This window comes from Lepidochelys kempii, chromosome 1 (genome assembly GCF_965140285.1).
Source record: "Lepidochelys kempii isolate rLepKem1 chromosome 1, rLepKem1.hap1, whole genome shotgun sequence".
Lineage (NCBI taxonomy): Eukaryota > Metazoa > Chordata > Testudines > Cheloniidae > Lepidochelys > Lepidochelys kempii.
The window spans coordinates 201,132,426-201,158,711 of NC_136380.1; the positions used below are offsets into that span (position 1 = coordinate 201,132,426).

At 46.5% G+C, this 26,286-nt stretch overlaps 2 protein-coding genes across 8 annotated transcripts in view; one reads left to right on the forward strand and one right to left on the reverse strand.

Annotated features, from left to right (window-relative positions):
* BOC (BOC cell adhesion associated, oncogene regulated) overlaps positions 1-9,843 on the forward strand; it is an 81,549-nt gene extending 71,706 nt beyond the window's left edge. For all 4 annotated transcript variants that reach the window (XM_073308443.1, XM_078848283.1, XM_073308450.1 and 1 more), the window contains 9 exons: positions 99-305; positions 885-1,066; positions 2,336-2,441; positions 2,770-2,892; positions 4,430-4,651; positions 5,003-5,211; positions 5,912-5,985; positions 7,235-7,428; positions 9,109-9,843. In XM_073308443.1, coding sequence (XP_073164544.1) covers positions 99-305; positions 885-1,066; positions 2,336-2,441; positions 2,770-2,892; positions 4,430-4,651; positions 5,003-5,211; positions 5,912-5,985; positions 7,235-7,428; positions 9,109-9,293 — 1,502 coding nt within the window. In that variant the 3' untranslated portion in view covers positions 9,294-9,843. The remainder of the gene's footprint in view (positions 1-98; positions 306-884; positions 1,067-2,335; positions 2,442-2,769; positions 2,893-4,429; positions 4,652-5,002; positions 5,212-5,911; positions 5,986-7,234; positions 7,429-9,108) is intronic.
* A 2,122-nt stretch (positions 9,844-11,965) lies between these two features.
* Positions 11,966-26,286, reverse strand: part of CFAP44 (cilia and flagella associated protein 44) — a 79,894-nt gene continuing 65,573 nt past the window's right edge. For 3 of the 4 annotated variants that reach the window (XM_073308494.2, XM_073308486.2, XM_073308479.2), the window contains 7 exons: positions 24,439-24,549; positions 21,643-21,773; positions 18,381-18,497; positions 15,737-15,938; positions 14,799-14,959; positions 13,565-13,699; positions 11,966-12,994 (listed from right to left, as the gene is read on the reverse strand). In XM_073308494.2, coding sequence (XP_073164595.2) covers positions 12,812-12,994; positions 13,565-13,699; positions 14,799-14,959; positions 15,737-15,938; positions 18,381-18,497; positions 21,643-21,773; positions 24,439-24,549 — 1,040 coding nt within the window. In that variant the 3' untranslated portion in view covers positions 11,966-12,811. Of the gene's footprint in view, positions 12,995-13,564; positions 13,700-14,798; positions 14,960-15,736; positions 15,939-18,380; positions 18,498-21,642; positions 21,774-24,438; positions 24,550-26,286 lie in introns of those variants that run through there. The other variant, XM_073308496.2, reaches the window with a different exon arrangement.

The following is a 26,286-nucleotide window of genomic DNA, read 5'->3' on the forward strand; positions in this document are numbered from 1 at the left end:
GTCAATCAAACTGGTACCTCTGATCCACCCTAAATTTGCTTTAGAGAAGGAGAGGCAGACAGAGAGAGGCGTTTCATGTTCTACCCTGCTCCTCACAGCTCCCGAGGCACCAGACCGTCCTACCATCTCCACAGCATCGGAGACTTCTGTCTACGTGACCTGGATCCCCCGCGGGAATGGAGGGTTCCCCATCCAGTCTTTCCGAGTGGAGTACAAGAAACTGAAGAAGTTAGGAGACTGGGTGCTGGCCACCAGCGACATCCCCCCCTCTCGGCTCTCAGTGGAAATCACAGGCCTGGAGAAAGGTAGGAGATGTGCTCCTTTCCCCTGTCTTTCTGTGGGACATGACAAATTGTCCTGCTCCGATATGGTGGTTCCCATCTATTATGCCATGCTCTGTGCTGTGGCGTTTGAGCACCTTCAGTGACCTGGAGAAAGTCTTCCCAGTCCTTTCTTTGGACACGTGGAGAACTCTTCAGATGTTGCCCTGAATCCTGCTGCTGGCATGCAGAGATCGAAGGGGGTCTGGGCTTCTTTGAGATGGGAGAGGGATGGTCTTCTCCCAGCTGTTTCCTGTCAGAGTGGTGGAATTTCACAACTGTGGCCTGTGGACCATCCAGACAGCCTCCTGGGGAGAAAAAGTGGCCTTCATCTGGGACACAATTGAACTCAGGCCATTAGTTTCTTTGATGTGAAGGGCTGGGAGCCCCTTCTTTGCAACATCTCTCCGTGCTATCCAGTAGGGTGGCGTGGGGCTGAGCTGACTGGAAGAGAGAGAGACAGACACAGCTTTCCTCTTCTAGGTGCCATGCTGGCTATTGGGCTTGCAGGAGGCACCAATCCTCTCTTAATACCATTGTTTCCAACCCATCTCTCCCACCTAGGCACCTCCTATAAGTTCCGCGTCCGGGCACTGAACATACTTGGGGAGAGCGACCCCAGCACTGCGTCTAAGCCATACATTGTGTCGGGATACAGTAACCGAGTGTACGAGCGCCCCGTCGCCGGGCCTTACATCACCTTCACCGATGCCATCAACGAGACCACCATCATGCTGAAGTGGATGGTGAGGGAGAGAATCTGTGTCTGCAGGGAGGGAGGGATGGGCACTGGTTGGGTGGCTTAGAAGGTAATATCTCAGGTAGCTATCGGATCTCACCAGCTACAGCAGGCTAGGCTTCCCCAGTAGTTGGGTGGGGAAACTCCAGTCATCTAGGAAGTCCTGCTGGCGATGCATTAGAGTACTCTCCTTCCTCGGTACCAGTACTGACACAGTAACCCACGTGGGGCTAGGGGATGTGCACCTAGACATGCAGTCTTCCGGGGGGATGTGATGCTGGGGCCATGACCATTTTGCTCAACAGATTCACGGAAGTGGGGTTGGTAAGCTTGCTTCCCTAGCCTAATTCCTGTTTGATTAATTAGTGCCTCCTTAAATTTCCCTGCAGTTTCAATGGGATACACTGTTCATCTTCACTTCCCGTGCTCATCTGTTGGGTGGCATTGCTGGGTGCTGCTAAACAGCCTCTATGCTCTGCCTCAGAGGTGGCTTCTTCTCAATTTTGGGTGGGATCCTTCAGGCTCATGGATGCTGTCGAAAGGGCCGTTATTTATTAATCGATACACATGAATTAACAAGGGCCGAGGATGGCATCCTCCTTTCCTACCTGCACAGATCTAAGGGCTTCCACTAGCCCAGGGTGAGCCACAGAGATGCTTTCTCCACTTCCCAGCCAGCATCTTCTGGCCACAAATCCCCATGGGGCCTCTGTGGCAGTGTTTCCACTGTTGGCTGCTTTTCCTTTAAACATGGAGATCATATTTGAAGGGCGCTGGATGAGGGCAAGGAAGGTGAGGTCTCACCCGGCTCTGTGATGAAATATCTTGGGGAAAGCCAGAAGGAGCTGATGGCTAGTGGCTGTGCTGTCAGCCAGTGGGGTGAGGAGGAGAGGTTGGTCACTCTGTCTCTCTCTCCTGTATGTGGCATGTGACCACTGGATCATTACACGATGCAGCTTGTACAGGACATCTGAGCCTTAGTAGGGTAAAAACGAAGGTCATCAGATCTCATGCATGGCCAGGCGCATCACTGTTGGGACTGGGGGTGTGTGTCTAGTGTTCCTGGCAAATCCGATGGCATCCCAGCTGTTACCCGGGCACCCACGGAAGGGCAGCAGGTTGGGATATGATAGCGGGCTCTCTTAGGCCTCCTAGAGAAGCCCCTATCTAAGGGCAGCATGGGGAGACGGGAACATCCCTGCGGCTCCTCTCCAGCGAGAGGTGGTTTGATCAGCATGGACACCTCTAAACGTTGCCTTCCCCTTCATCTCTGCAGTACATCCCAGCCAGTAACAACAACACCCCCATCCATGGCTTTTACATCTACTACCGCCCCACTGACAGCGACAATGACAGTGACTACAAGAAGGACGTGGTGGAAGGTAAGAGGCGCAGTGCAACTGGCTCCAGCTGCCGCGTGCTGGGTGGTTTCTCCATTGAGAACGTCTGTTAGCAAGAAGGAGCGGCTATTGCGATGCCTAGGAGCCATGTCTGCCCAGGCACAGCCCAGCTGAGGCTCTGTCCAGCATGACAAGGCGAGGTGGCGATGGGAAGCCTGTGTCCAGCACACCCCTTGCCCTTGCTGGAGTGCAGAGACAGGATTAGTGAGTCCGAATTTGCCAGTGGCCTTTGGGCAAAGCCAGTGAGGCTTTGCTTGAGTTCTGGGGCAGGGAGCTAACGGAGCCGTGTGTTCATTCCCCCACCCCTCAGGGGACCGGTACTGGCACTCCATCAGCCACCTGCAGCCAGAGACCTCCTACGACATTAAGATGCAGTGCTTCAACGAGGGCGGCGAGAGCGAGTTCAGCAACGTGATGATCTGCGAAACCAAAGGTATCCGGCTCCTCTGGGCGGATCAGCAGCCGCCTGCTGCCCCCTCGTTCTCTTTTCGCAAAGCATGGGGGTGATTCAAGGCCTGGCCCAGAGGAGCCAACAGTCTGGATTAAAGATGAGAGATGAGGGGCGGAAGTGAGGAAGGGCAGGGTTTGCAGGTGATGCCGTCACGCTGGTATTAGGTCTGTGCACAGTTCAGTGGGTTCAGCCCTATTGAGCTGGGCACTATACACACATGCCAGGAAGAGACAGTCCCCACCCCTAGTCTGGGTTAACGGCGAGATGTAAGAGGTGAATGAAACCAACAAGCAGGGGCTTAGGGGGGCTAGGAAGCGGTCAGGAGAATAACAGCACGACTTCTGGTCAGAGCAAACTAACTCGCTTGGTGTGGGCCCTGTGGAGGAAGCCTTCAGCTTTCAGGAGGATTTTCATGAGCGGAGGTAGAAGCTCAAGAGAGCAGAGTAGCGAGAGGGGGCACCATGCACAGAGAAAGCTGATCAATCAGGCAGCCGGGCTGGCACACGGTGAGAGGAAAGACTGGCCAAACAGAGAGGAGTTGTGTAGGGTGTGCAGCGTGAGGACAAGAGGGTTGCACTTGGGTGCAGTGGAGAAAGCAGGGCCACTGGAGAGAGTCCAAGAGGTGGCTCTTGTGTGCCGTGTGTGAGAGGAAGCAGAATTTAGGGGCTCGTTTTGGAGGGGTTGGGGAGGGGCAATATGGGTGCCAGGGAGAAGGCAGTAGTGATGGAGCTGGAAGATGATCAAGGCCTGGAAGAGATTTTGCTGTCAGGTTAGAGGAAAGGGGCTGGCCTTTTAAATGGGTGGTGTGCAGAAAATGGCAGGATTTGAATGCAGCTTGGATGTGAGAGGGAAGGAGCCAAAGATAATGCCCCGATTGTGGAGCTGAGTGCAGAGAGGCTGGTGATGGTGAGTGACACAGAACATGGGGAATGGAGAGGGTTCAGGGGGAAAGTCCAGCTTCACTGTTGGCTATATTAGCTTTGAGGTGCTGGTGAGACATCCAAGAGGAATTGTGAGACGAGACAGGCTGAGCTGCAGGATTGGATGGAGGGAAGCAGCTCAGGAGTGGAAAGGTAGCTGTGTGACTCATCTTCACACTTAGCAGTTGAAGCCATGTAAGCAGATGAGGTTGCTGAGGGAAAGGGTGTAGTGGGAGAAGAGAAGGAGACCAAGGGCTGAGCCCTGTGAAACCTCTCCGTAGAGCAGAAGAGTGATAATTACCTCTGCCTCCCTTAAAATTCTCCTGTGGCTCTTACTGGACACAGGAGTCCCCTTCGCTTCCTGTCCTGAGCTGCTGGGGTGATGGGAAATGGCTGCCCTGTTCTATCCCAGCAGCAGCTACATTTCCATGTAATATGATTATTATAACGATCAGTAAGGAAGGGATCTACCCACCAAGCCACGTGGACCTAGAGAGCCGGTGGTTCTGTGAACCATACACAGTGTGTGCAGCCCCTCTTTAGCTGCCTGTTGTCTTGGGTGACATGTCCGCTTCTAACTCCCTGTCTTTCTGTTGCAGCTCGCAAGTCTCTTGGGCTGCCTGGGCGCCTTCCGCCCTCAACGGTGCCCCCACAGCAGCATCCAGCACTTAGTGGTGGGCACAGCGGGCTGGGGACTGGTGCCATGGTGGCCCGCTCCAGTGATCTGCCCTACCTGATCGTAGGGGTAGTGCTGGGCTCTATTGTCCTCATCATCGTGGCCTTCATCCCCTTATGTCTGTGGAGAGCCTGGTCCAAGCAGAGTAAGTGGCTTCACTCTGAAGAGGAAGGAGGGTGCTTGTTGGGTGCTGGCGTCCCGGTTAGAATAGTTGGGTGGGAAGATCCTGGCTATATTGGGGAACAAAGTCCCCGTGAAAGCTTATGGAGGTAGAGGCCCAAGCTTTCTCCCTTGTCCAGTTTGTCAAGCCAATAAAGAGTCTTGAATTTTGGAGTCCATCAGACAGAGTCCCCCCTCCAGTGGAAGGGTTGGATCATTGTCCCACCTGGCAGGCATGTTAGCAGGTGGTACAGCCCAGTGTGCCCACAGGATCCTTGCAAACAACCAGCAGTATTTCGTCTTCTCTCTCAGCTGCCTTCTTCTTCTCCCTCTTCAGAACAAACTATAGACCTGGGCTTCTCTGGAACGAGGCTGCTGGTGTCCTCCTGCCAGTACACCATGGTGCCCCTGCGAGGGGTCCCCACTCCTCGAGCCAACGGGCAGCCCTATGCCAACGGTGTGCACCTGAACGGCAGCTGCCCCTCAGGCGGGACAGGCTACCCGAGCACAAAGTCCCGAGACTACAGTCCAGATGAAGTTCAGCAGGTACCTTCTCCCCCTGTGTTAATAACCAGCATGTTGGGGGCTGGATGATGGGGGTGTTTCAGTCAAGCCCGGTCTGGCCCATTGGCTACTTGGGTTAGAACTTGCTCTTAGATTTCTGTCTCCAGTCACTCCCTCTCCAGAGCTGGGGTACAGGTTGGGAGAGCAGTTTGCCAGGCACAGTGCCCAGTTAAAGGAGGCAACATGGGCAGGTTGGGAAGTCCAGTTCTAGTTAACTTTGGATGGAAACACTAGGCCCCTGTGCCACGGATCCTGAGTCATGGGCAGAAGGGGAATAGGGAGGATCTTCATAGCTCCAGTGATTAGACAGAGGGGTCCCTTGAGAGGCCGGCTGGAGAAGTTAGCAAGAGATCCTGACTTCCTATCAATAAGAGTTCTTGGCCCAAACCTTGGCAGGGCATGCTGGGATTGTACAGGGGCTAAGACATAGGAGACTCCAGCCCACCAGTGCTCTTACAGAAATGTCATTATCATCTGATGGTTCCATGCCCAGTGTGAAATGAGTTTGTTGGTGCTCAGTCCAGTTTGCAGCAACAATTCTACCCTCTCCCTTCGGGAGGCAGGGTCATCACTGGCTGCCTCCATTGCACTGGTTCTGGAGTCCAGACCAGCCTCCACCTCTTAAATCTGGTTTGGATTCTTGCTCTAAGATGCTTTTTCCTTTTTCTTCTTCCAACCACAGGATGAGACCAACACCTTACTGCAGGGGAGGGTGCTGCAAAATGGGACTGTCCAAGGACACTATCCAACCTCCAGGTAAGCTCTGGATCATGGGACTCCAATGAGGGTTGTGCAGACAGGATACGCAGACATGGGACTTAGCAATGGAAAAGAGCTAGTTAGGTCAACTTCTCTGACATGCAGGATCGTTCCCACAGCCTATCCTCCAGGCATCTCCCCAGTCTAGTTTTAAAGTCCCACCCTTCTCCCACCACCCTTCCCTTGGGAGACTAATCCACACCCTAAAACATCTCACTGCCTAGGATTTTTTCCAATCTAAATTTTCTCTCTCTGAATTCCATCTCATCCCTCCTAGAATGTGGAGTTGGCCGGGCCGCATTTTAGAGATGGCCAAGACCCACTTCTCCCCCTTTTTTGTGTCCGCATGGGGATGGAGACTCAGACAGGTTAACAGGATTAATGCTCACATCCACAGTGTTGATGAACTCCCTCAAAAGATGCCATCGGTCCAGTTCTAGCCTCACTGTAGCAATGCAGTTCACTGCTCAGATGTCAGATTATGGTTTCTATCATCCGTGCCACTACCTGTTCCTGCCATCTCCTCTCAACGCCCTTGTTGACCAGGTTATGACCAGAGCAGCTTCGAAGACTCCAGGTTTTACATTAAAGTTAGAACTGGTTGCGAATGATTTTTTGAGGGAAAATTCCATGTCTGCAAAAATCAAAAATTTCCCCTTGTTTCTGGAATATTTTGATTTTGCATTAGAATTCTTTTTTGTCTCAATTGGTGATGAAATTTTTTTCAAAAATTTGCATTTTTTTGTGGGAGGGAAATTCAGTTTTTCCATCCAGCTCTAATAAACCCATTCCCCCACAAACACGCCCTGAAATAGAAGGACAGGCTGCACTTAATGTATCTGAAACCAGACGTGGGGCCTCCCAGCCCTTGAGCTCACTCTATTGTTTTGTGTTGTGTCTTTAGCCAGATGTTGGTTTATCAGATACGGGTGTGGATCTCTGCCTAGTCTTCTTGATGTTCCATGGGTATCTCAATTCCCACCCCCTAACACACACACATTCTTCCCCCATTTGGGAGTCCTCACTTTGTTATTGCATGAGGCTGATATTGTATTGAAACGCAGCCATATGGAAGGTGACATCCAATTCAGGTCCGCTGTCCACCGAAAGGGAATCCTCTCGTAGCCCCTTCAGTTGGCTGGAATGCACCAATCACCATGTCCCTCTAACAGACTTCCCTCCAACAGGGAAGGAGTATTTAGAGATGGGTACAGACAGTACCAACCCGTATCTGTCTTTCTATCAGGCTCTCTGATGCTAGACCAGAAGACAGTTCCTTCCTCTGTAGCCTCCCAGATGACTCCACCAACCAGCTGCTCCAGCCGCATGATGATTGCTGCCATCTTCAAGAACAACTTGTTGGCCTATATCACCCAGTGACAGAAAGCAAGATGGGAGGCCCCAGCCTGGAAGCCCTGCGAGATCCCACATTCCACAGAGGTCAGTGGGCAGGAGAGCTCAGTACTTGCTGCTGCTATACTTGTTTAGGTTGATCTTGGAAGAAAAGTATCAGTCTGGGAAGACTTTTCCAAGGCTCTTGGAGGGCAGGGCTGGAGGCTCTTGGAGGGCAGGGCTGGAGGCAAGTTATCATTTTTAATGCTCAGCACTGTTGTGCTAGAGCAGTCTTTGAATGTCACAAAGGTCATAAAAACGTAAGAACGGCCATACTGGGTCAGGCCAATGGTGCAGCTAGCCCAGTACCATGTCTTCCAACAGTGGCCAATGCCAGGTGCTTTGGAGGGAATGAACAGAACTGGGCAATTATCGCGTCATCCACTCCCAGCTTCTGGCAGCCAGAAGCTTAGGGACTCCCATTCATGGATGTAACCTTCACAAACTCATCTAAATCTTTTTTTTTAACCCATTTATGGTTTTGGCCTTCTCAACATCCCCTGGCAACAAGTTGTGAAGTACCCCCTTTTGTTTATTTTTAACCCGATGCCTATTAATTTCATTGGGTGACCCAGTTTTTTGAGATCCCTTTGTAACTCTTTGCAAGTCTACTTTGGACTTAACTATCTTGAATAATTTTGTATCTGCAAATTTTGCCATCTCACTGGTTACCCCTTTTTCCAGATAATTTATGAATATGTTGAACAGCACTGGTCCCAGTACAGATCCCTGTGGGGGCATCACTATTTCTCACCATTCTGAAAACTGACCATTTATTCCTACCCTTTGTTTCCTGTCTTTTAACCAGTTACTGGTCCATGAGAGCACCTTCCCTCTTATCCCATGACAACTTACTTTGCTTAAGAGTCTTTGGTGAGGGACCTTGTCAAAGGCTTTCTGAAAAATCTAAGTAAACTGGATCACCCTCGTCCACACGTTTGTTGACCCTCTCAAGAATTTTAGTAGATTGGTGAGGCAAATTGGTGAGCTGTGTTGACACTTTCCCCAACAAATCGTGTTCATCTATGTGTCTGATAACTCTGTTCTTTACTATAGTTTCAACTAATTTGCCTGCTACTAAAGTTAGGATTACTGGCCTGTAATTTCCAGGATCACACAGCAACGTGAGGGGGCCAGAATAGCAGGTAGAGACCACAAAACTGGCCCAGCATACTGGAGGATGGGGCATTTATTTGGTGGAATAGGGGTTCCTAGCACCCGCTGATTCTCATTGCTCTGAGACCTTACACCCAGGGAACCAACTGGTCTGCACCATGGCAGGTACCTAACCTGGCTGGAGATGTACCTGAGACATGTACTCGGCCGCTGCGGTGCCTTAACCCTTCCAGTGCTTGCACTTTCCAGGCTGTCAGTCAAACAAGTGCATGGGAAGACGCACTTAAGTTCACAGTTCATGAAAGGTTAGAGTGATCCATTCCGAAGGGGGCTGATCCACTAAACAATTCTTCCTGGTGGGGGAAACAGGTCAGTCAGTGTCAGGTGCCCTAGGACACTGTTACTTTGGTACCTGCTGCCATGTCTCTCTATGACACAGCTACCCGCATAGCAACTGTGTTGAGAACCAAGCACCACACCACTTTCTCTTTGCCAATAGGATCCGTTGTTAGAAGGTGGTTTGGAGGTAGCAGCTCTCCTGGCACGTTCATGCACTGGTCAAAGCTTTGTTTTCTTTGGTTGTAATTGGTTCTTGCTCCCCTCTCTTCTCAGGTACCCCTTGCTGCCTTGGCCTGGTGCCAGTCGAAGAAGTAGAGAGGCTAGATTGCTGCCAGCTCAGAGGAGAATGGTGTCCCCAGAACCCAGCCATCACTTGTTTGGGGCAGGACCCAAGGAGGCATCTGCGCAGCAGCCCTCCGAGGCACATGCCCTTTGAGACTCCTCCTCCTACCAGTTAGGGACAAAGTTGCCTTTGCAAAAGACTGTTGTTCTAAAGAGAGAGAGACTGGGTATTTATTTTTGTATAACAGCCTTATTTATATATTTATGCACTTGTAAATAGATGTATATGTGCCTTTTATAATGCTATTGAGACAGAGGGGAGCCTGTGCAAGGTAACAGGAGGAGACAAGAAACTGGGGCATCTGCCAGCGATGGCATCGGGCTGTTTATCAGAACACAGCCTGGGAAAGACAGCCTTCTGCTCAACACAAGCACAAGAGACATCATAGGACATTGGGCCAAGCACAGCTGCGAAGAGGAGACTGGTCTAAGATTTTTTTTTGCAGCAGGGACTAGGTGAAAGATGAGAGTGCAGAAAAGAGTGTCCCTTTTTCTCTCCCAGCTGGAAGGGATCTCCTGGCGACATGCCCCTCAGCATGGATCAAAATCATGTACAATACATATTGGCATCAACAACCCTTCACATACTCGCCATCTGTAGTAGCATATCTGCAAAGACAAACCCCTGCTTTAACAGCTAAAATAAAGGCTTTCGTCTTCTCTGTGGTCTGCTGTATGCTAAATATTCCTATGCTGAGCCCAGTCTCCTTCCTTGGCAAGAGCAGGGGAGGGGGGGATGTTTTCCATGAGTTACTGCTTTACACAGGGCCTCCAGCTGGTTCCTCTAAATCCAGGAGTCAGCAGAAGAGGCGAGGCCCAGTCCGGCTCCAGGTGAAGCCCAGACAGAATGCCCATTGGGGGAACAAGGTCGGACCTTTGAATGAGCTGGAGAGGTGGGGGTTCTATCTCCATCTTTGTGAACAGAGCTGCACAGAAAAATGTGTCTTTTGTGCAGACTCTCCCTGTTTTCTTTTTCATTTTCCTTATTTCAAAAGTCTTTAGCATCTGTGTCCGTAGGTAAAGGTGCCCCTTTGAATGGTAGCTGAAGGTGCTCGGCACCATCCAGGAGAGGGCCTATAGGCCACAAGCAGACAGTACAAGAAACACTAGCTGTATTGTGATGGGTGCAACTGCACTGCACCTGCCCAATTGGGATCTTTACTGTTCTTCATTTCCGCTTGCTGACTCCAACTGCTTTACGTTATTTAGGACTGAAGCGTCCCATGCTCTGTTCTGTCGTGCTGTTGCTTTGCTTCCCCTCCAACCTGAGAGTTGTTTGCACGTTTGATCCTGGTTCAATTTACACAAAACACCTCACAAAGAACAACCTGGAACAACCGCAAAAGGGGCAGAGAGCCCGAGAGGGTTGGTTGGTTTAGTTTAGTTGGTTCAAAAAGGGCTCTGGACCATTAACGTCTAGGACTGGGCTACACCTGCCTTAGAATGAAACCTCACCACTTGATGAGCAAGGCAGTGAGACAGCAAGAGTGCCGTAGTCCATAGTTAAAGAATGACCAGATTCCAGGTGAAGGGAAAGGAAGAAGAAAACTGACACATCCAGCCTAATTCTCCTCTGACAGGTTGGACCAAGTCCGTAGTTACCCCAATGTCAAACCAGCATAAGAACAGACTGAGGCCTATCGCTGCTACAAACACGCCAGGTGCACTTTTCCCTAACACTGACTTCAGTACCCCAATTCATTGCGGTGTCTTAGAGGCAAGCAGCAAAGTCTGTGATTTAGCCATGGCCTTGCCTAATTTGGTCAAAGTTTAACCCTTCAGCCCCTGAAGAAGTTCATCCACAGTGTACAGCATACTTGTCTTGGGCTCCTCCAAATACTTTGTTCCTCCCTCTCATTCCCCCCTTTCACAATGTGTCCTCCCTCCGCCCCCACAGAGGGGGCAGGAGAGCATCTGTGGTATTGGGCTAGCCTACTCTTCAGCAGACAGCTGGTGGAACGTGCTTCTCTCGAAATACGTGCCCAGTTGCTCTTTGACAGGACATACTACATCACAAGATGCAACCTTAAGAAACCCATTAACTACACCTAAGTACTAAAGATAGAGCTGAGGAGTGCAATTTCCAGTGGGTAGATCTCACACATCAAAAATTGCTCCCTCTTGAACAAGGGCTAAGAGCACATCCAGCATTCATTCAATGCAAATCACTGTAGCACATCACTAACACTGTTCAATGATTGTATCTGGAGCACTACCTAGCCTCCTCTATTGCCAAGACTATGATAAAGGTTTAAAACAAGAGGAGTGAATGTGAGTTGGGACTCCATTTTTATCCCTCTTTCTTACACATTCCTTTTCCTCTATTACCTGTATGTACTATTATTTAAAATTTGCACCCAACCAACAGTGTTCTGACTGCCCAAGATGACTGGCCTCCAGTGCATTCTTAATGTGCATTTCTTTCTTTGCAGGTTAACGAGGGTTACCCTTTGTAACTAGTCCTAGCTGTCAGGGCACCCACTATCAAACCAAAACAAAACTTTAAGGAAATCTTTTTAACCTGGCTTTGCCAGCTATGATACTAATATAGGATACCAGAGGGCTGCTTAGTCCACCACCCTAAGGCATAACAAGATCCAATGGCTGACAACTGAAGTCAGGAAAATTCTCCTTCGCTTTAACTCCAGATTGGATGGCTTTCTAAATGCTATGCGCCAGTTCAACCAGAAGTGCTTGAGTTTGATGCAAGGATCAGCGGGTGACATTTTATGGCCTGTGTTATGCAGGAGGTCAGACTAACGGTAACAATTTCAAAAGCCACTTTAGTGACTTAAGCACTTAGACGCCTAAGTCACTTTTGAACAGTTTATTCTACATAATCATAATGGTCCCTTTTGGCCTTAAAAAAAATCTATATGTATGCTAGCCTCAAAACGCTCCAACCTGCTTACAAACTTTTATTATCTACAGTAGGATGCCAGCTTCAAAACTGACTTTACATATTTAAAATCCATGTAACCCCTTCCCATTCTTTATGCATATTATCCTGTAAGGGTGTGTTGGTTAATTAATAGAGTTAAGAATTACCCATGACACTCAGCAGAAGAAGATACAAAATGGATCATGTTTCAAGAGGCACTGAAGGGAAGATCTACCCTGCTCGCTGGAAGACAAGGAAGTGAATAGGCGACAGCCAGATACTGAGCCCTTGATTAGTCTGGAGCTGTGCACAACTGTACCCTAAGGTAGGTCTGACTGCTATGAATAGCTTATAAAAGCCATGGGAGCATAGGATGAGTCCTTATTGCAGAAGTGCAGACTTTGCTTAAAGGGTCCATAAAGACTGCACCTAATCAGCAGTAAACAAAGCCATTTGCTACAGCTCACCAGATGCAGCCTGTGATGCTCTAGCTGGCTCTGAATGGAAGTTCAAAAGGGAGCATTGCATACTGGGATCTGCAGTGTTTACAGTCCCTCTGTATTAAAGATGCCCTATGGATGACTGGCAATATGGAACCCCAGGGGAGATTGCAAACAGGACAAAACCTTTGGCCCAAATTTTGACATCCTGTGTGTTATTGGGACTGGTGCTGGTTGCAGACAGGGCCTCTCAGTGACATATGCCCATCACCAGGGAAATATCTAACGAATGAGGCTAGTGACAGAGGGAACTTTAGTTTAGTATCTTGGTATCACGTGGAGGCTGAGGTGGTGGGAAGATGCGTCCATCTTTTCTGCTTAAGAGAGTGATTTCCTCCTTGAGTACTTCTGCCTCCTGGGCCTGGAGTTGGACCAGTGTAATCAGCCTCTCTCTCTCCTGGATCTCAGCTTTCCGGGGGCCTTGGAATTCTGCTCCCTGTAGGAAGAATGAAACAGAGCTCTCTTTAAGCACTGGGGAAGGCATGGCTTCACTTCAGCTGGGAAAGCAAAGCCTTACCCTCACCAACCCAGGCTTAGGACAGGTTTACACCTTCTCCACTCACATCTGATGACCACTCGGTAAGTGACAGTTAATTCAGTGCTGGGCCTCGGAGCAGGCACCACAGATAGCACGGGGGAAAGAACACGTCATTTCACTCAGATCACTCTGGACAATGGAGTGGGGTGGACTTGCTGCGAGGGAAGTCCCATCCAGTCTCCTTCGATCAGAAATATGGTGATTGCATTGCAGTGGTAAAAGGACGCCACGGCCTTAACAAAGGGAAATCTGGGCATGGCCTGTTCCAGCAGGCATATGGATGAAAGCCACCCTGCTGCAATACAAATTGGAGTTGCTGCTCAACTTTTACCATGAGCATCATTACCCCAGATCACTAAATGCTGATGGCAGTACAAGGAATTATAAAGGTGTCCTAGTGGGAACAGACGAAGGCCTGTTACTAAACTGTCATGACCAAGGCTTAGGCAGAGCAGCAGGAAGGTTTACCAAGTCATTCTGCAGTGCGTCCAGCTTCATTTCGAGTCCCTGCTTTTCAGCACACAAGCTGTTCAGCTGCTGCAGCTTGCCGGTGTTCTCTTTCATCAGCATCATCAGCCGTTGCCGCAGCTCAAAAATCTTCTCCTGGGACGGAGGAAAGTTGAAGGAAACCCTCTTTTCTTTTTTTAAGTGGTAAAAACCATACTATTTGCAAGGAGTAGATGTTTCATAATGAACCTGCTCCTACTGAAGTCAATGGCAAAACTCCCTGGGCCAGATCCAGATCCGAGTTACACCGATGTAAACTCAGAGAAACTCCAGCGAGGGGTAATTCACTACACTTATCACATCTGAGCCCAAAATCTTGCCCCAAGACAGTTTTGCTATTGATTTCTTTAGAAGGAGGTGACAGGAAGGTACAATGTATCCAAAATACATATGTAGGCTTGGATGTTTTATTGGGCACTTCTGGGAGAAACATCATCATTCTGGTCAAATACCTTACAATTACAAGAGTGTGTCTGTTTATATGGGAGGTTTTCCATGTCTCTTGACCTTTGCAATCACTCTTAAATTTGTTGCACATGTTCCCTCTGGTTTTCATATTTTTTAAATGACATAAATAACGCCTGGGTATTCTAACAATAACTGGAAGGCGGTTGCATTTACAAAGTAATCGCTGGGTCTCGGGCTGAATAAATGCTTAGATGCAGAGGGCAAGTTCTTAGTAGCAAATAGGCTGAGGAGTTTATTAGCCCAGGAGATGGTTGGGGACTTATGAGGAAGTATTTTTTAAATTATTTGTATTCCTGTAGCACCCAGGAACCCAAGGCATACACCAGAACACAAAGACTGTACTTACTTAAAGCACTTACAAGCTAAATTCAATATTACAGCTGTGATTTTCAAAGGAAAATTAGGTTATTAGGTGCTAAACATCAATTGAAAGTCAATGGCATGGACACCCAAGAAATACTTTAGGAAGACAGAAACTGAACTCAGGAAAATAGTGACTATATGTCCTGATTCTCCAGTACAAAACAGCAAGTGTAACAGCAGTTTGTGGCAGAAGCACAAAGGATTTGGGGATATGGGAGGGAAAAGGGTGTGGTGAAAAGGGGGAAAAGAAGTTGAGAGCCCCCACTGAAGAGACTTTTATGCAGCTATTCAGTTTCTAGGCAAGTGACTTCCTTGTAATTGCAGCTGTATCACTGGCCTGGGGGCCTCTGTCCCTGCTCCTTACCTCCCACTTTTTGAGTTCCTGGGCTTGCATGTGCTCTTTCTCCATCATTTTTATCTTTAGCTCTTCCAGGTTTGTGTTAACAGAGAGTGTCTGCAGGGCTTCCAAGTCCACCACCCGGCCAAACTTCATCAGCATCAGCTGATTACAGTTCTCTTCCAATCCTAACAGAACAGACATCACGTTTAAGATATGTATTCGGAAACCTTTTTCATAGGTGAATAATAAGAGCTAGCATATCTGTGGGGATGCAGTTGCCTAGTGGATAGAGCCAGAGTGGACTGGAACTCAGGAGACCTGGGTTAGGTTCCCAGCTTTGCTAGTAGCTGATCTTGAGCGAGTCACATCAATGATACAGATTCCTTCCCTTTGTAAAGCGCTTTGAGATCTACTGATAAAAAGAGCTAGATATTATTATTATTATGGCTTATTTCATCTGAGGACCTCAAAGCATTTTAAATACATTAATTCATGTAAAGCCTCAAAAAAAAAACCCTACATGATAAGTATATGTTTTTAAACAGAGGAGGAAACTGGCACAAAGAGGTTAAAGTGCTTTCCTGAGGGCCACAGGATTCAGAGTGAGAGGCTGGAATAGTAGCCAGGAGTCCTGATGCTCTAACCAGCACTTCTTCGTATCATTCATTATCAATGTATATCATTGAAAAGCTACTGATGCTCTGAGAAACAGTTCTACCGCTTATTTCTGCTGTGTGGTCATTATGACATCAGCACCATCTCCACAGTAGCCCGCTGGGATATCGGTGTTGGTGCAGGGAGCAGAGGTGAGAAAGGCAGCTATTGAATTAATTCACACCCAGCAATATGTATACATTAAGCACAGATGCATGCAAGAAGAGATGCCCATCCCTATAAGGTGGAAAGAGACCTAGAATGCCATATACACAGCAGATAAGACCAAACTGTGCTTAGGAACTCACGCTGAATCCTTATCTCTATCTCCCTCCTGTCCCGGATGAGCTCCTTATGCTGCTGCCGGGCCTGCTTGTAGAGCTCCCTCTGCTCCAACTTCTCATGCTGCAGGACCATGATCCTTTGCTGCAGATACTCCAAGGACTGGTTGGTAAATACCAATGTCTGGGACAGGTCAGTGGGTAACTCCCCATTTACCACGTACTCCACCTGCCAGAAATAGTCACAGACTAGGCTGATGACTGCATGTTACTGGCATTGGGAACTCAAGTCAGCAGTCTGGTTGGCGGACAAGTGATTATGGCACAGCCATTGTGTGAGGACAGCATGCTGTTTTAAACACAACTGGCAGAGAATAGCCTAGGGAAAGCCCATTCCCAACAAGGTAGACCCCAGCATGATAAGAGCCTGCTTATAGCCCTGCATGGACTCCAACACAGAGGCTTCCACCTTTGGCAATTGGAATGGAGCTGAGAAGCAATTCTTTACCCAGCTGCCTGCACGCTCCAGCAGCCTGGGGTCTGCAGAGCTATAAGGCCAATTCTGACACATTTCTGTCCTTCAGTTCTGACCAAAGATCTATTTTAATGAAGGAAGAGAAAGCAGGCAGGGGAAGCAGGGCCTGCCCCAAAGGCACCTGGGTGAGAGCAGGCAGGACCTGACCTATTTTTTCAGTGGCCTCTGCCTAAACCTCCAAGCAGGACACAAAATAAAGTAACAGCAAAAAAGCGCCCAATGCAGAGGAAAAAGTAACACTGTGTCGAGTTTGTCTCCCTGCTTTCAAATCACCTCTGCTGGGACAACATCTGTGAATTAATACATTGTGCCCAATCTGCCAGTCTTTACTTGCACGAAACTCCCATTGTCTTCAATGAGAATTTTGCACACATGAAGACTCCGAGATCGAGCCCTTAGCAGACTTCTGACCACAAACCTACACCATACTTGAGGTACATGGTCACTCAGCATGTCTGGACTGTCTGGCCTTACTACTCAGTGTATTCCTTTAGTGGTCCAGCAGTAGAGGGGCAAACAATTCTTTTACTTTAACAACAACTAGATATTCCAAGTCAGTCCAGGGTCCCATAACGCTGAGAAGAAAAACTGCAAGCAATGAACTGTGGGCCGATGAGACTAATACTGCTAGCCCTGGTCTACACTAGGACTTTAGGTTCAATTTAGCAGCGTTAAATCGATGTAAACCTGCACTTGTCCACACGATGAAGCCTTTTATTTCGACTTAAAGTGCTCTTAAAATCGATTTCCGTACTCCACCCCTGACAAGTGGATTAGCGCTTAAATCGGCCTTGCGGGGTCGAATTTGGGGTACTGTGGACACAATTCGACGGTATTGGCCTCCGGGAGCTATCCCAGAGTGTTCCATTGTGACTGCTCTGGACAGCACTCTCAACTCAGGTGCACGATTGTTTGCCATTGCTCTGATGCAGGGAGGGGCGACTGATGACACGGCTTACAGGGTTGGCTTCAGGGAGCTAAAATCAACAAAGGGGGTGGCTTTACATCAAGGAGTATTTCAGGCAGGACTTCATGGAGGGTTCCAATAAGAAATGGTGCACCTAAGTTATTGTTCTTATTGGAACAAGGAGGTTAGCCTGGCCTCTGATTGATACATGGCTAGATTTACCTCGCTGCTCCTTCCCTATGAGTGACTACAGTGTGACCAAGAGGAAAGAGTCCCCTAGACAGGGGAGGGGGGAAAGCAAATGAGTACAAAACAAATCTGGTCTATTTCTTGTTTTGATCCACTCCATCTATCTTTTACATCTTTGGCTGGCAGCAGACGGTGCAGAAGGACTGCATGCCATCCGCATCTCATGGCTGCTCGGCAGAAGATGGTACAGTACGACTGCTAGCAATCCATATCGCCTGCCTGCTCACCATAAGACGGTTCAATAGGACTGACTGCAGGACTAAAGAGAATGACCTGGTCAAGACACTCCAAATTTAGTCCCTGCGCCCATGTCTGTCCAGGCGCTCCCAGCCGACGTGGCCAGGAGCACCTCGGACATGATGATGATGGCTACCAGTCGTACTGTACCATCTGCTGCCACAAGGCAAGGGGTTGCTGCTACTGTGTAGCAATGCCGTACCACGTCTGCCAGCACCCAGGAGACATAGGGTGACGGTTACCTGAGCGGGCTCCATGCTTGCAGTGGTATGGCGTCTGCACAGGTAACTCAGGAAAAAAGGCGCAAAACGATTGTCTGCCCTTGCTTTCACGGGGGGAGGGAGGGAACGGGGGTCTGACGATATGTACCCAGAACCACCCGCGACAATGTTTTAGCCCCATCAGGCATTGGGATATCAACCCAGAATTCCAATGGGCAGCGGAGACTGCGGGAACAGTGGGATAGCTACCCACAGTGCAACGCTCCGGAAGTCGACGCTTGCCTCGGTACTGTGGAAGCGCTCCGCCGAGTTAATGCACTTAATGCACTTAGAGCATTTTCTGTGGGGACACACACACTCGAATATATAAAACTGATTTCTAAAAAACCGACTTATATCAATTGGACCTAATTCCGTAGTGTAGACATACCCCTACTGTCACAACCTGGCCTATTTTCCACCTGCTTGGAATCGCCTTGCTGCTGCTAAACCAAATGCAGCGCACACACACTCTTGCATCACCTGGTGTAGCTTCAGAGGCACTACAACATGGAGCTCATTCAGTCTCTGCTGCTTCTCCCGTTGAAAGGCCTCCAGTTCCCCTTCAGCTGTGTCCAAGCTGGCTTCCACCACTTTCACCTGCAGAGGTGCAAGCCACATACTGATGTGAGGACTTCATAATTTGGACCTAAACCAGCCATCATGGCAATGGTGACCGAGGGCTGCTCTGGGACTGGCTTAGAAGTAGGGTCCCAATTCATCAGATCTGTACTGTTTGGTTCCATGTTAAAGTGAAGGCAACTTTTGTCTAGTTTAATGGTAATGTGATATGGAAGGGCCACACTATTTTGTTCTGTCTTGTTATCTGTAGTGAACTTCCCTGCCCAGTAATAGGATCATCTCCTTTCTAAAGTGAGGTTCTATGCTGACTGTATTGATGCAAAGGTGGCTTTCTTACACTGTAAATCCCCTTCATTGTGCATATCAGAGTGACAAGAGAACGGCCATACTGGCTCAGACCAAAGGTCCACCTAGGCCAGTATCCTATCTTCCGACAGTAACCAATGCCAGGTGCCCTGGAGGGAATGAACAGAACAGGTAATCATCAAGTAATCCATTCCTTGTTGCCCATTCCCAGCTTCTGGCAAACAGGGGCTAGGGACACCATTGCTGCCCATCCTGGCTAATAGCCATTGATAGACCTATGTTCCATGAACTTATCTAGTTCCTTTTTGAACCCCGTTATATTCTTGGCCTTCACAACATCCTCTGGCTAGGAGTTCCACAGGTTGACTGTGTGATGTGTGAAAAATACTTCCTTTTGTTTTAAACCTGCTGCCTATAAATTTCATTGGGTGACCCCTAGTTCTTGTGTTATGAGAAGTAGTAAACACTTCCTTATTTACTTTCTCTACACCAGTCATGATTTTATAGACCTCAATCATATCCCCCCTTAGTCATCTCTTTTCCAAGCTGAAAAGTCCAAGTCTTATTAATCTCTCCTCATATGGCAGCCGTTCCATACCCCTAATCATTTTTGTTGACCTTTTCTGAACGTTTTCCAATTCCAATAATCTTTTTTGAGTGGGGAGACCACATCTGCATGTAGTATTCAAGATGTGGGCATACCATGGATTTATATAGAGGCAATATGATATTTTCTGTCTTATTATCTATTCCTTTCTTAATGATTCCCAACATTCTGTTCTCTTTTTTACTGCCGCTGCACACTGAGCGAATGTTTTCAGAGAACTATCCACAATGACCCCAAGATCTCTTTCTTGAGTAGTAACAGCTAATTTAGACCCCATCATTTCATATATACAGTTAGGATTATGTTTTCCAATCTGCATTACTTTGCATTTATCAACACTGAATTTCATCCGCCATTTTGTCACCCAGTCACCCAGTTTTGAGAGATCCTTTTGTAGCTCTTCGCAGTCTGCCTGGGACTTAACTATCTTGAGTAGTTTTGTATCATCTGCAAATTTTGCCACCTCACCATTTACCCATTTATCCAGATCATTTATGAATATGTTGAATAGGACTGGTCCCAGAACAGACCCTTGGGGGGACACCACTATTTACCTCTCTCCATTCTGAAAACTGACCATTTATTCCTACCCTTTGTTTCCTATCTTTTAACCAGTTAGCAATCTATGAGAGCACCTTCCCTCTTATCCTGTGGCAGCTTACTTTGCGTAAGAGCCTTTGGTGAGGGACCTTGTCAAAGGCTTTCTGAAAATCTAAGTATACTATATCCACTGGATCCCCTTGGTCCACATGCTTGTTGACCCCCCTCAAAGGATTCTAATAGATTGGTGAGGCATGATTTCCCTTTACTAAAATTATGTTGTCTCTTCCTCAACAAATTATGTTCATCTACATGTTTGACAATATTGTTCTTTATTATAGTTTCAACCAGTTTGCCCAGTACTGAAGTCAAACTTACCAGCCTGTAATTACCGGGATCACCTCTGGAGCCCTTTTTAAAAATTGGCGTCACATTACCTATCCTCCAGTCATTTGGTACAGAAGCTGATTTAAATGATAGGTTACAGACCTACAGTTAGTAGTTCTGCAATGTCACATTTGAGTTCTTTAGAACTCTTGGCTGAATACCATCTACACACTTTAGTGACTAAAATAATCAGCTTTTACTTCAATTAGTCTTGCAGAGTCCACAAGCTATGGGAAGGGGTGCTGGATTCTATTCTGGCTCATGCATCATCAACAGCTTTGTTCTAGTAAATTCTGCTTTGAGGATGTTGATGCAATGTGAGAAGAAAAGAAAGAATCCAGCGTGAATGTGTGGTGTTGAGATTAGAAAAATCTTTATCAAACAAACAAACATACAAACTCATAAACTGAGCACACTGGATTGGGTATCCTTGAGACACAGTAAAAATGGACCCTTACACAATGCTGTTTTTTGCAGAGTAGTTTTTCAAAACAGAATCTCACATTAAATTTAAAAAAAAAATGTTTTTGAATTAATAAAAAATTAAACTCCCAGATAAAAAAAAGAGCCCAAGAGCTCAGAATGAGTTAATGTTAAAAGATGAAATCAAAAAGATTGCAAATTACATTTAAATAAATTTAAGGGTGTGGGGTTTTTTTTTTAAATAATATTTCAACAAAGCTGAGATTTGTTAGTTACTATTGTGATGGGTGTTCTAGAAATACTGAAGATGGGGGGGAAAAATGTTGACTCATGCAGCAAAATGATCCAGATCCTCAGCTGCTATAAATCAGTGTAGCTCTACGGACTTCAATGGAGCTATGCTGATTTTCACACTCTGAGAATCTGACCTGATATCTTTACACTGGGACCAAACACTAAGGGAAGACGCATAAATTATATAGTTTCAGATGTATCATGCAGTCAAGCTATAAAATAGAGACAGCAAATAACTGCTGCAAGAACTTTCATTTCTCAACAGTGATGCGTTTCAACCTCTTCACCCGCCACTAAAGCAATGGAATATCACTGCTGTGTAGCACAGCAACACTGCATACCACTTTAGGACAGGATGTGAAGATCAGTGTATCAAATTGCTACTAAAAGGGGAATTTATCTGGGCAGAATGTAATTACCCTCATTGCAATTTTGCCAGGTCTTTGCCCACAAATCATGCCAAAAGTGCCAGTGGATCTTCGATGACTTTGAGAGGTTAGGCCCTTGGTTTTAAGTCTCAATGAAAAGATAACAACTCAAGTACCATGCCATTCCCACCCAGACATAGCAAATGAGGCATGCTGGGAAATTGAGAGCCTACTGTACCTTTTTAGCCAAGGCATCATATTCCTTTTTGAGATTATCAATAACTTTCTTCTCCTCCACTAAGGCTTCCTCAATGTCCAGCCGCTTCTCCCGGAGCTGAAGAGTGTTTTCGAAGAGTGCCTCATCACAGTCTGAGAAGGAAGGTGGCTTGGAATTAAACCAGAGGGGTTGCAGCTTTGGTTTAGTTTTGACTTTACTATATTTATAGGTGGGACTGGTTGCCCCACCTAAGATTGCCTGACATTTCCCATTATAAGACCCGGTTTTCAGTTGCTATAACATTGCTAAACTTTAACTCTTTTGGGCTGAAATTTTCCATCCCAGGAGCCTGCCTCAGGCTGACTCATTTGGGAGAATTTCAGATGCAATGCTTCAGCCGTTTCCAGGAACAAGACTAGGTAAAAAATCTTGTTTTGCCATGTTAAATTCTGGAAGTCTTTTTTTTTTTTTCTTAAGATTATCTAGCACCCCCTTGCGTTGAGCAAGAACCTGGAATTTGATATGGGGTGACCTTTGTGTCAGGGATCTAAATTCCCCAAAGATTCCATTTGTACTGAGCATGCACCAGCCCCGGGCTAAAAGCAGGGCCTTCCCTGCAATTGCATCTAAGGACTGCTGTGAGCCATTCCAGGTCTAAGCACCAGAACTAAGAGCAAGAAACCTGTCTCTCTTGTGTTTTCAATGATCTCCCGCACCAGGCTGAGGCAGCATGAGGGAGGAAGCTGTCTGATTTGAACAGAGGGGACAAGAGCTGGATCTGCAGGGAGGGATGGGGAGTACATTGGGACAAGCAACCCGGGAGGGGGAAACTGGGACTGGCTGGGCTAAGAGATGGATCTGGGAGCCAGCAGAGAAGTGGAGGGGGGAACTGAGATTAGATGAGGAGTGGGGGGGATACTGGTAGTGGATGGGCAAGAAGACTAGAACAGAGAACCCATGAGGTGGAGAAAGGAGGGGGGAGGCAAAAGAGATTTGACAAGGAGCCAGGGTGCATAGGGAGAACTGGGACTGGCTGGGCAAAGAGACATGGACAAGGAATTGATGGGAAGAGGGTGATCACCCAATATTGGACAGGGAACACAGGAAGGGAGATTGGGACCTGGAGTCACTGGGAATGGGGAATATGGATGGATCGGGGAGAGAGACAAATCAGAAGGGGAGCCAAGAGGTGGGGAGCTGGGTGGGCAAGAAGACTGGGGACAAAGAGATGAGAGTTGCGGGGAAGGGACGGGGAATGGCTAAGGAGAGTGGGACTGAGATGGGGGACTGTGGGATAAGGAGTACATATTATCAGCTCAGTGTGTCAATTAAAACACTGAGCATGTGTGAAAGACAGCAGACTTCACTCACAAGTCAGGTAAATGTACAAGATCAACCCCAATAAGAACACAAGCAATTAAAGACAAAAACGCAAATTCGATTATCTACCTTCTCCTTGCATCAATAATTTGTACTTTGCAGAAAATTTTAACTATCAGGATTCTCCTCCCACCTCACTATAGAAGGAAAGAATATGGATAACAATACCGTTATCAAACTGACAAAAAACAGTTATAAAAAATATGGCAAGGCAAATGATAATCAATTCTAATTAAATCAGAAATAAACCAGCCTGAAAAGCAGCCTTTTAAATGGTCATAAACATACACCAGGCCAAGCTCAAACATTTACTAAACTAATGGTTTTACCCACTCAACAAAATAAGTTACTTGCTGTTGCTGACTGGGTGGATATGATTTTACAAAGGTGCTGAACAGACACGTTTAAAAATAAATAAAATCTTTAATCTTTACTGGTAAATCCAAGAAATATGGCTGGCAATGAGAAATTATGGCCTCTGTCCACTAGATGGCAACAAAGAAGTTAATTTACACTCCAAATTAGGGACCATTCAGGATTTCCATGGGATGAAGGCAAACAATCATAGCAAAAAAAGTTTATTCTTTGTGTTTCCATGGTAAGAGAATATATTACAGGCTCCAATTCCACCCCTCAGAGAGAAAACAGTCAGGGAACAGCAAATAGTCCTTCACTCAATTCGTTGCACTTTGTGTTGTACATTTAGCTGACTTGTGCATGATGATCATCACCACACTCCTGCGCAATAAGTATTATACTACAGAGGGGGAACTACCTAGGGTCTCTCACCGAGTCAGTGGCAGAGATGGGAAGAGAACCTAGATCTCCTGGTACCTTGTCCCCCGTCCATAAGGATTTCAGTGGTGGCTACAGGTACATAATGTTTTGAAAAAGAAACCTACAGAATTGAGTTTTTTGTTCCTTTTTTCACAAATAAAAAGTTGGAAACAAATACCAATGCAGCTCCACTGGCTCTCACTAGATCTTGTTTAAAGTTAGTTCCCTTTTAGATTTTTAAAAATTAGATTTTTCCTCCACTTACCTTCTCCCCAGAGATGGTAATTGAGGTCCCCCAGGCTATATGTCATTGCACTGCAGTTATTAGAGGTTGATGAAGCAAGGGAATACTGAAATGTTTATCTATGTTTATCTATTGCAAATGGTTGCTACTCCTCTTTACAAATAACCAATTGCTATTTAACACACAGGCCAGATTCTGTCATCCTTACTCACATTGAGTAGTACTCTTCTCCACAGTGGTCCCATCTGCATCACTGAGATTACTTAAGGACCAAGGTGCTACTCAACAAGGGAGGGGAAGAGTCTGGGCCATAATAATATTATTAAACCTAAGAAAAAAATCCTGTTCTTGAATTTAAATTCACAGTGTTACCCATAAAGCTAAACAAGTAGAGAGCACCAAAATGGCTCACTTACTCTTTGGGCAAACAGAGTCATCAAAGACTTCATCTTCAGATCCTGAATCTTCTTCATCGCTCTCCAAGCTAGACTCATCATCACTCTCTTCATCACTATCCTCCTCTTCATCTGGGAAAGGAAAGCAGTATTGTTAGCACTCAGAAAATCCTGGTTCTAATCTGTGACAGGCCTGCTGTCTGTACAGCACACCAATGGAGCCCTAATGAGCAATACCATACTACTGGCTTTTAAAAGCCAAATACATCATTTAAAGAGCACCACCGATGGAAACCGTCCTTTACCAAGTACTGAGACCATAGTCCTGCAACTGACAGCATGTGGCCAAACTGCTGCACCTGCACAAAGCCCTGCTGAAGTCACAAAGGCTCAGCAGTCCACCCAGACACTGCCAATTTCAGGATCAGGGCTTCAGATCCATTCCAGGCCCTGAAGAGTTTGTAATCTAAGAATGACACAGCAAATAAACCCTTCAGAGTAACTGGAAAGAGCTAGTTTCCCAGAAAGGTGGTGATTATATATTTTGAACAAGACAAAATGGTGACTGGCTCCTGCTCAAGGATTCTAGTTTCCCTGTTAGATACATTGATCTCACTAGCATAAGCCCAGACTGGTACAGTATCTCTCATTTATATACAGTATATTACCTGTACAAAAAGTTGTCCTATTAAAGAAATGTATACTGAGTTGAAAGCACTCAGCGGAAGTTAATTCATGCTGGCATTTACACACAGCAGGTATCAGGCAAGGGAAAAGGTGACAGTATCTTGTATTATAGAGTTACAGTAGGGACCCTAGAATTATAGATGTAGATGGATTTTCATTCTTATAAACTATTTAAGGCTGCTTAAAACCTTTTGTAAAATGACTCTTTGGACTGAATTTTCTTATACTTGTACACAACCCATGGGTGAATTTTTGGGAAACTGGTAAAATGTCATTTGGCTGGTTATTTTTGAGCTATCAGAAGACAGACAGAAAAAAGTATTCTGTTGTAAGAAATGTCAGGTTGGTTTCTTTTCACTCAGATCAGTGACTCAAATAGTTTTATTTTTAAAGTTCACACCTGGCATGGAAAGGTCACTTACAGCAATAGGTGTTCTTCTGGTATGTTATTTTTGCAGATCCCTACTTATGAGATGGGAGAACAGTGCCCATTGAGTCTGAGTGAACACATCCCCCAACAATTCAAGTGTTCTGAAAGAGGTTAGCAAAGGGACATGTGGGCCCAACCCACCTTCAGTCCCTTCCACTAATTCAATGAATCCACAGGACAAAGAAGTGGGGAAAGGAATTAACAGATATTGGTACATGCACAGTTAAATAAAGGTACCTTCTTTCTTTCTTTTTTGCATTCCTTAATGTATATATCCTTTTTTAAAATGTATTATCGTTATTCTGAATTGAAACCTTGGGGTTCAGTCATCGTGTGCATTACCATTCTGCTGAGGAAATTAACTAACTAAAAAAAGTGAACTGTGTGTCGTTATTGCCTACATTTGCTGCCAGTTCATACTGTACATGATCACCTCCTAGAAACCAAATGCCAAATCAAAGATAAAGAAGAAATATTTCAGATCAATAGTACTGTCTAGTATTAAACAGTTCAGAACCTATCTGCTGAGAAAAATGCAATACACTGAGGTCTTGGAATTGATCTATTAATTGACTAATGGATGATTACAGGTTGGGTCTATGATTACTAGGGTTGCCGACCCTCCAGGACTGTCCTGGAGTCTCCAGGAATTAAAAATTAATCTTTAATTAAAGACGGTCATGTGATGAAACCTCCAGGAATACATCCAACCAGAATTGGCGACCCTAATGATTACTCATTAGTCAACGAAT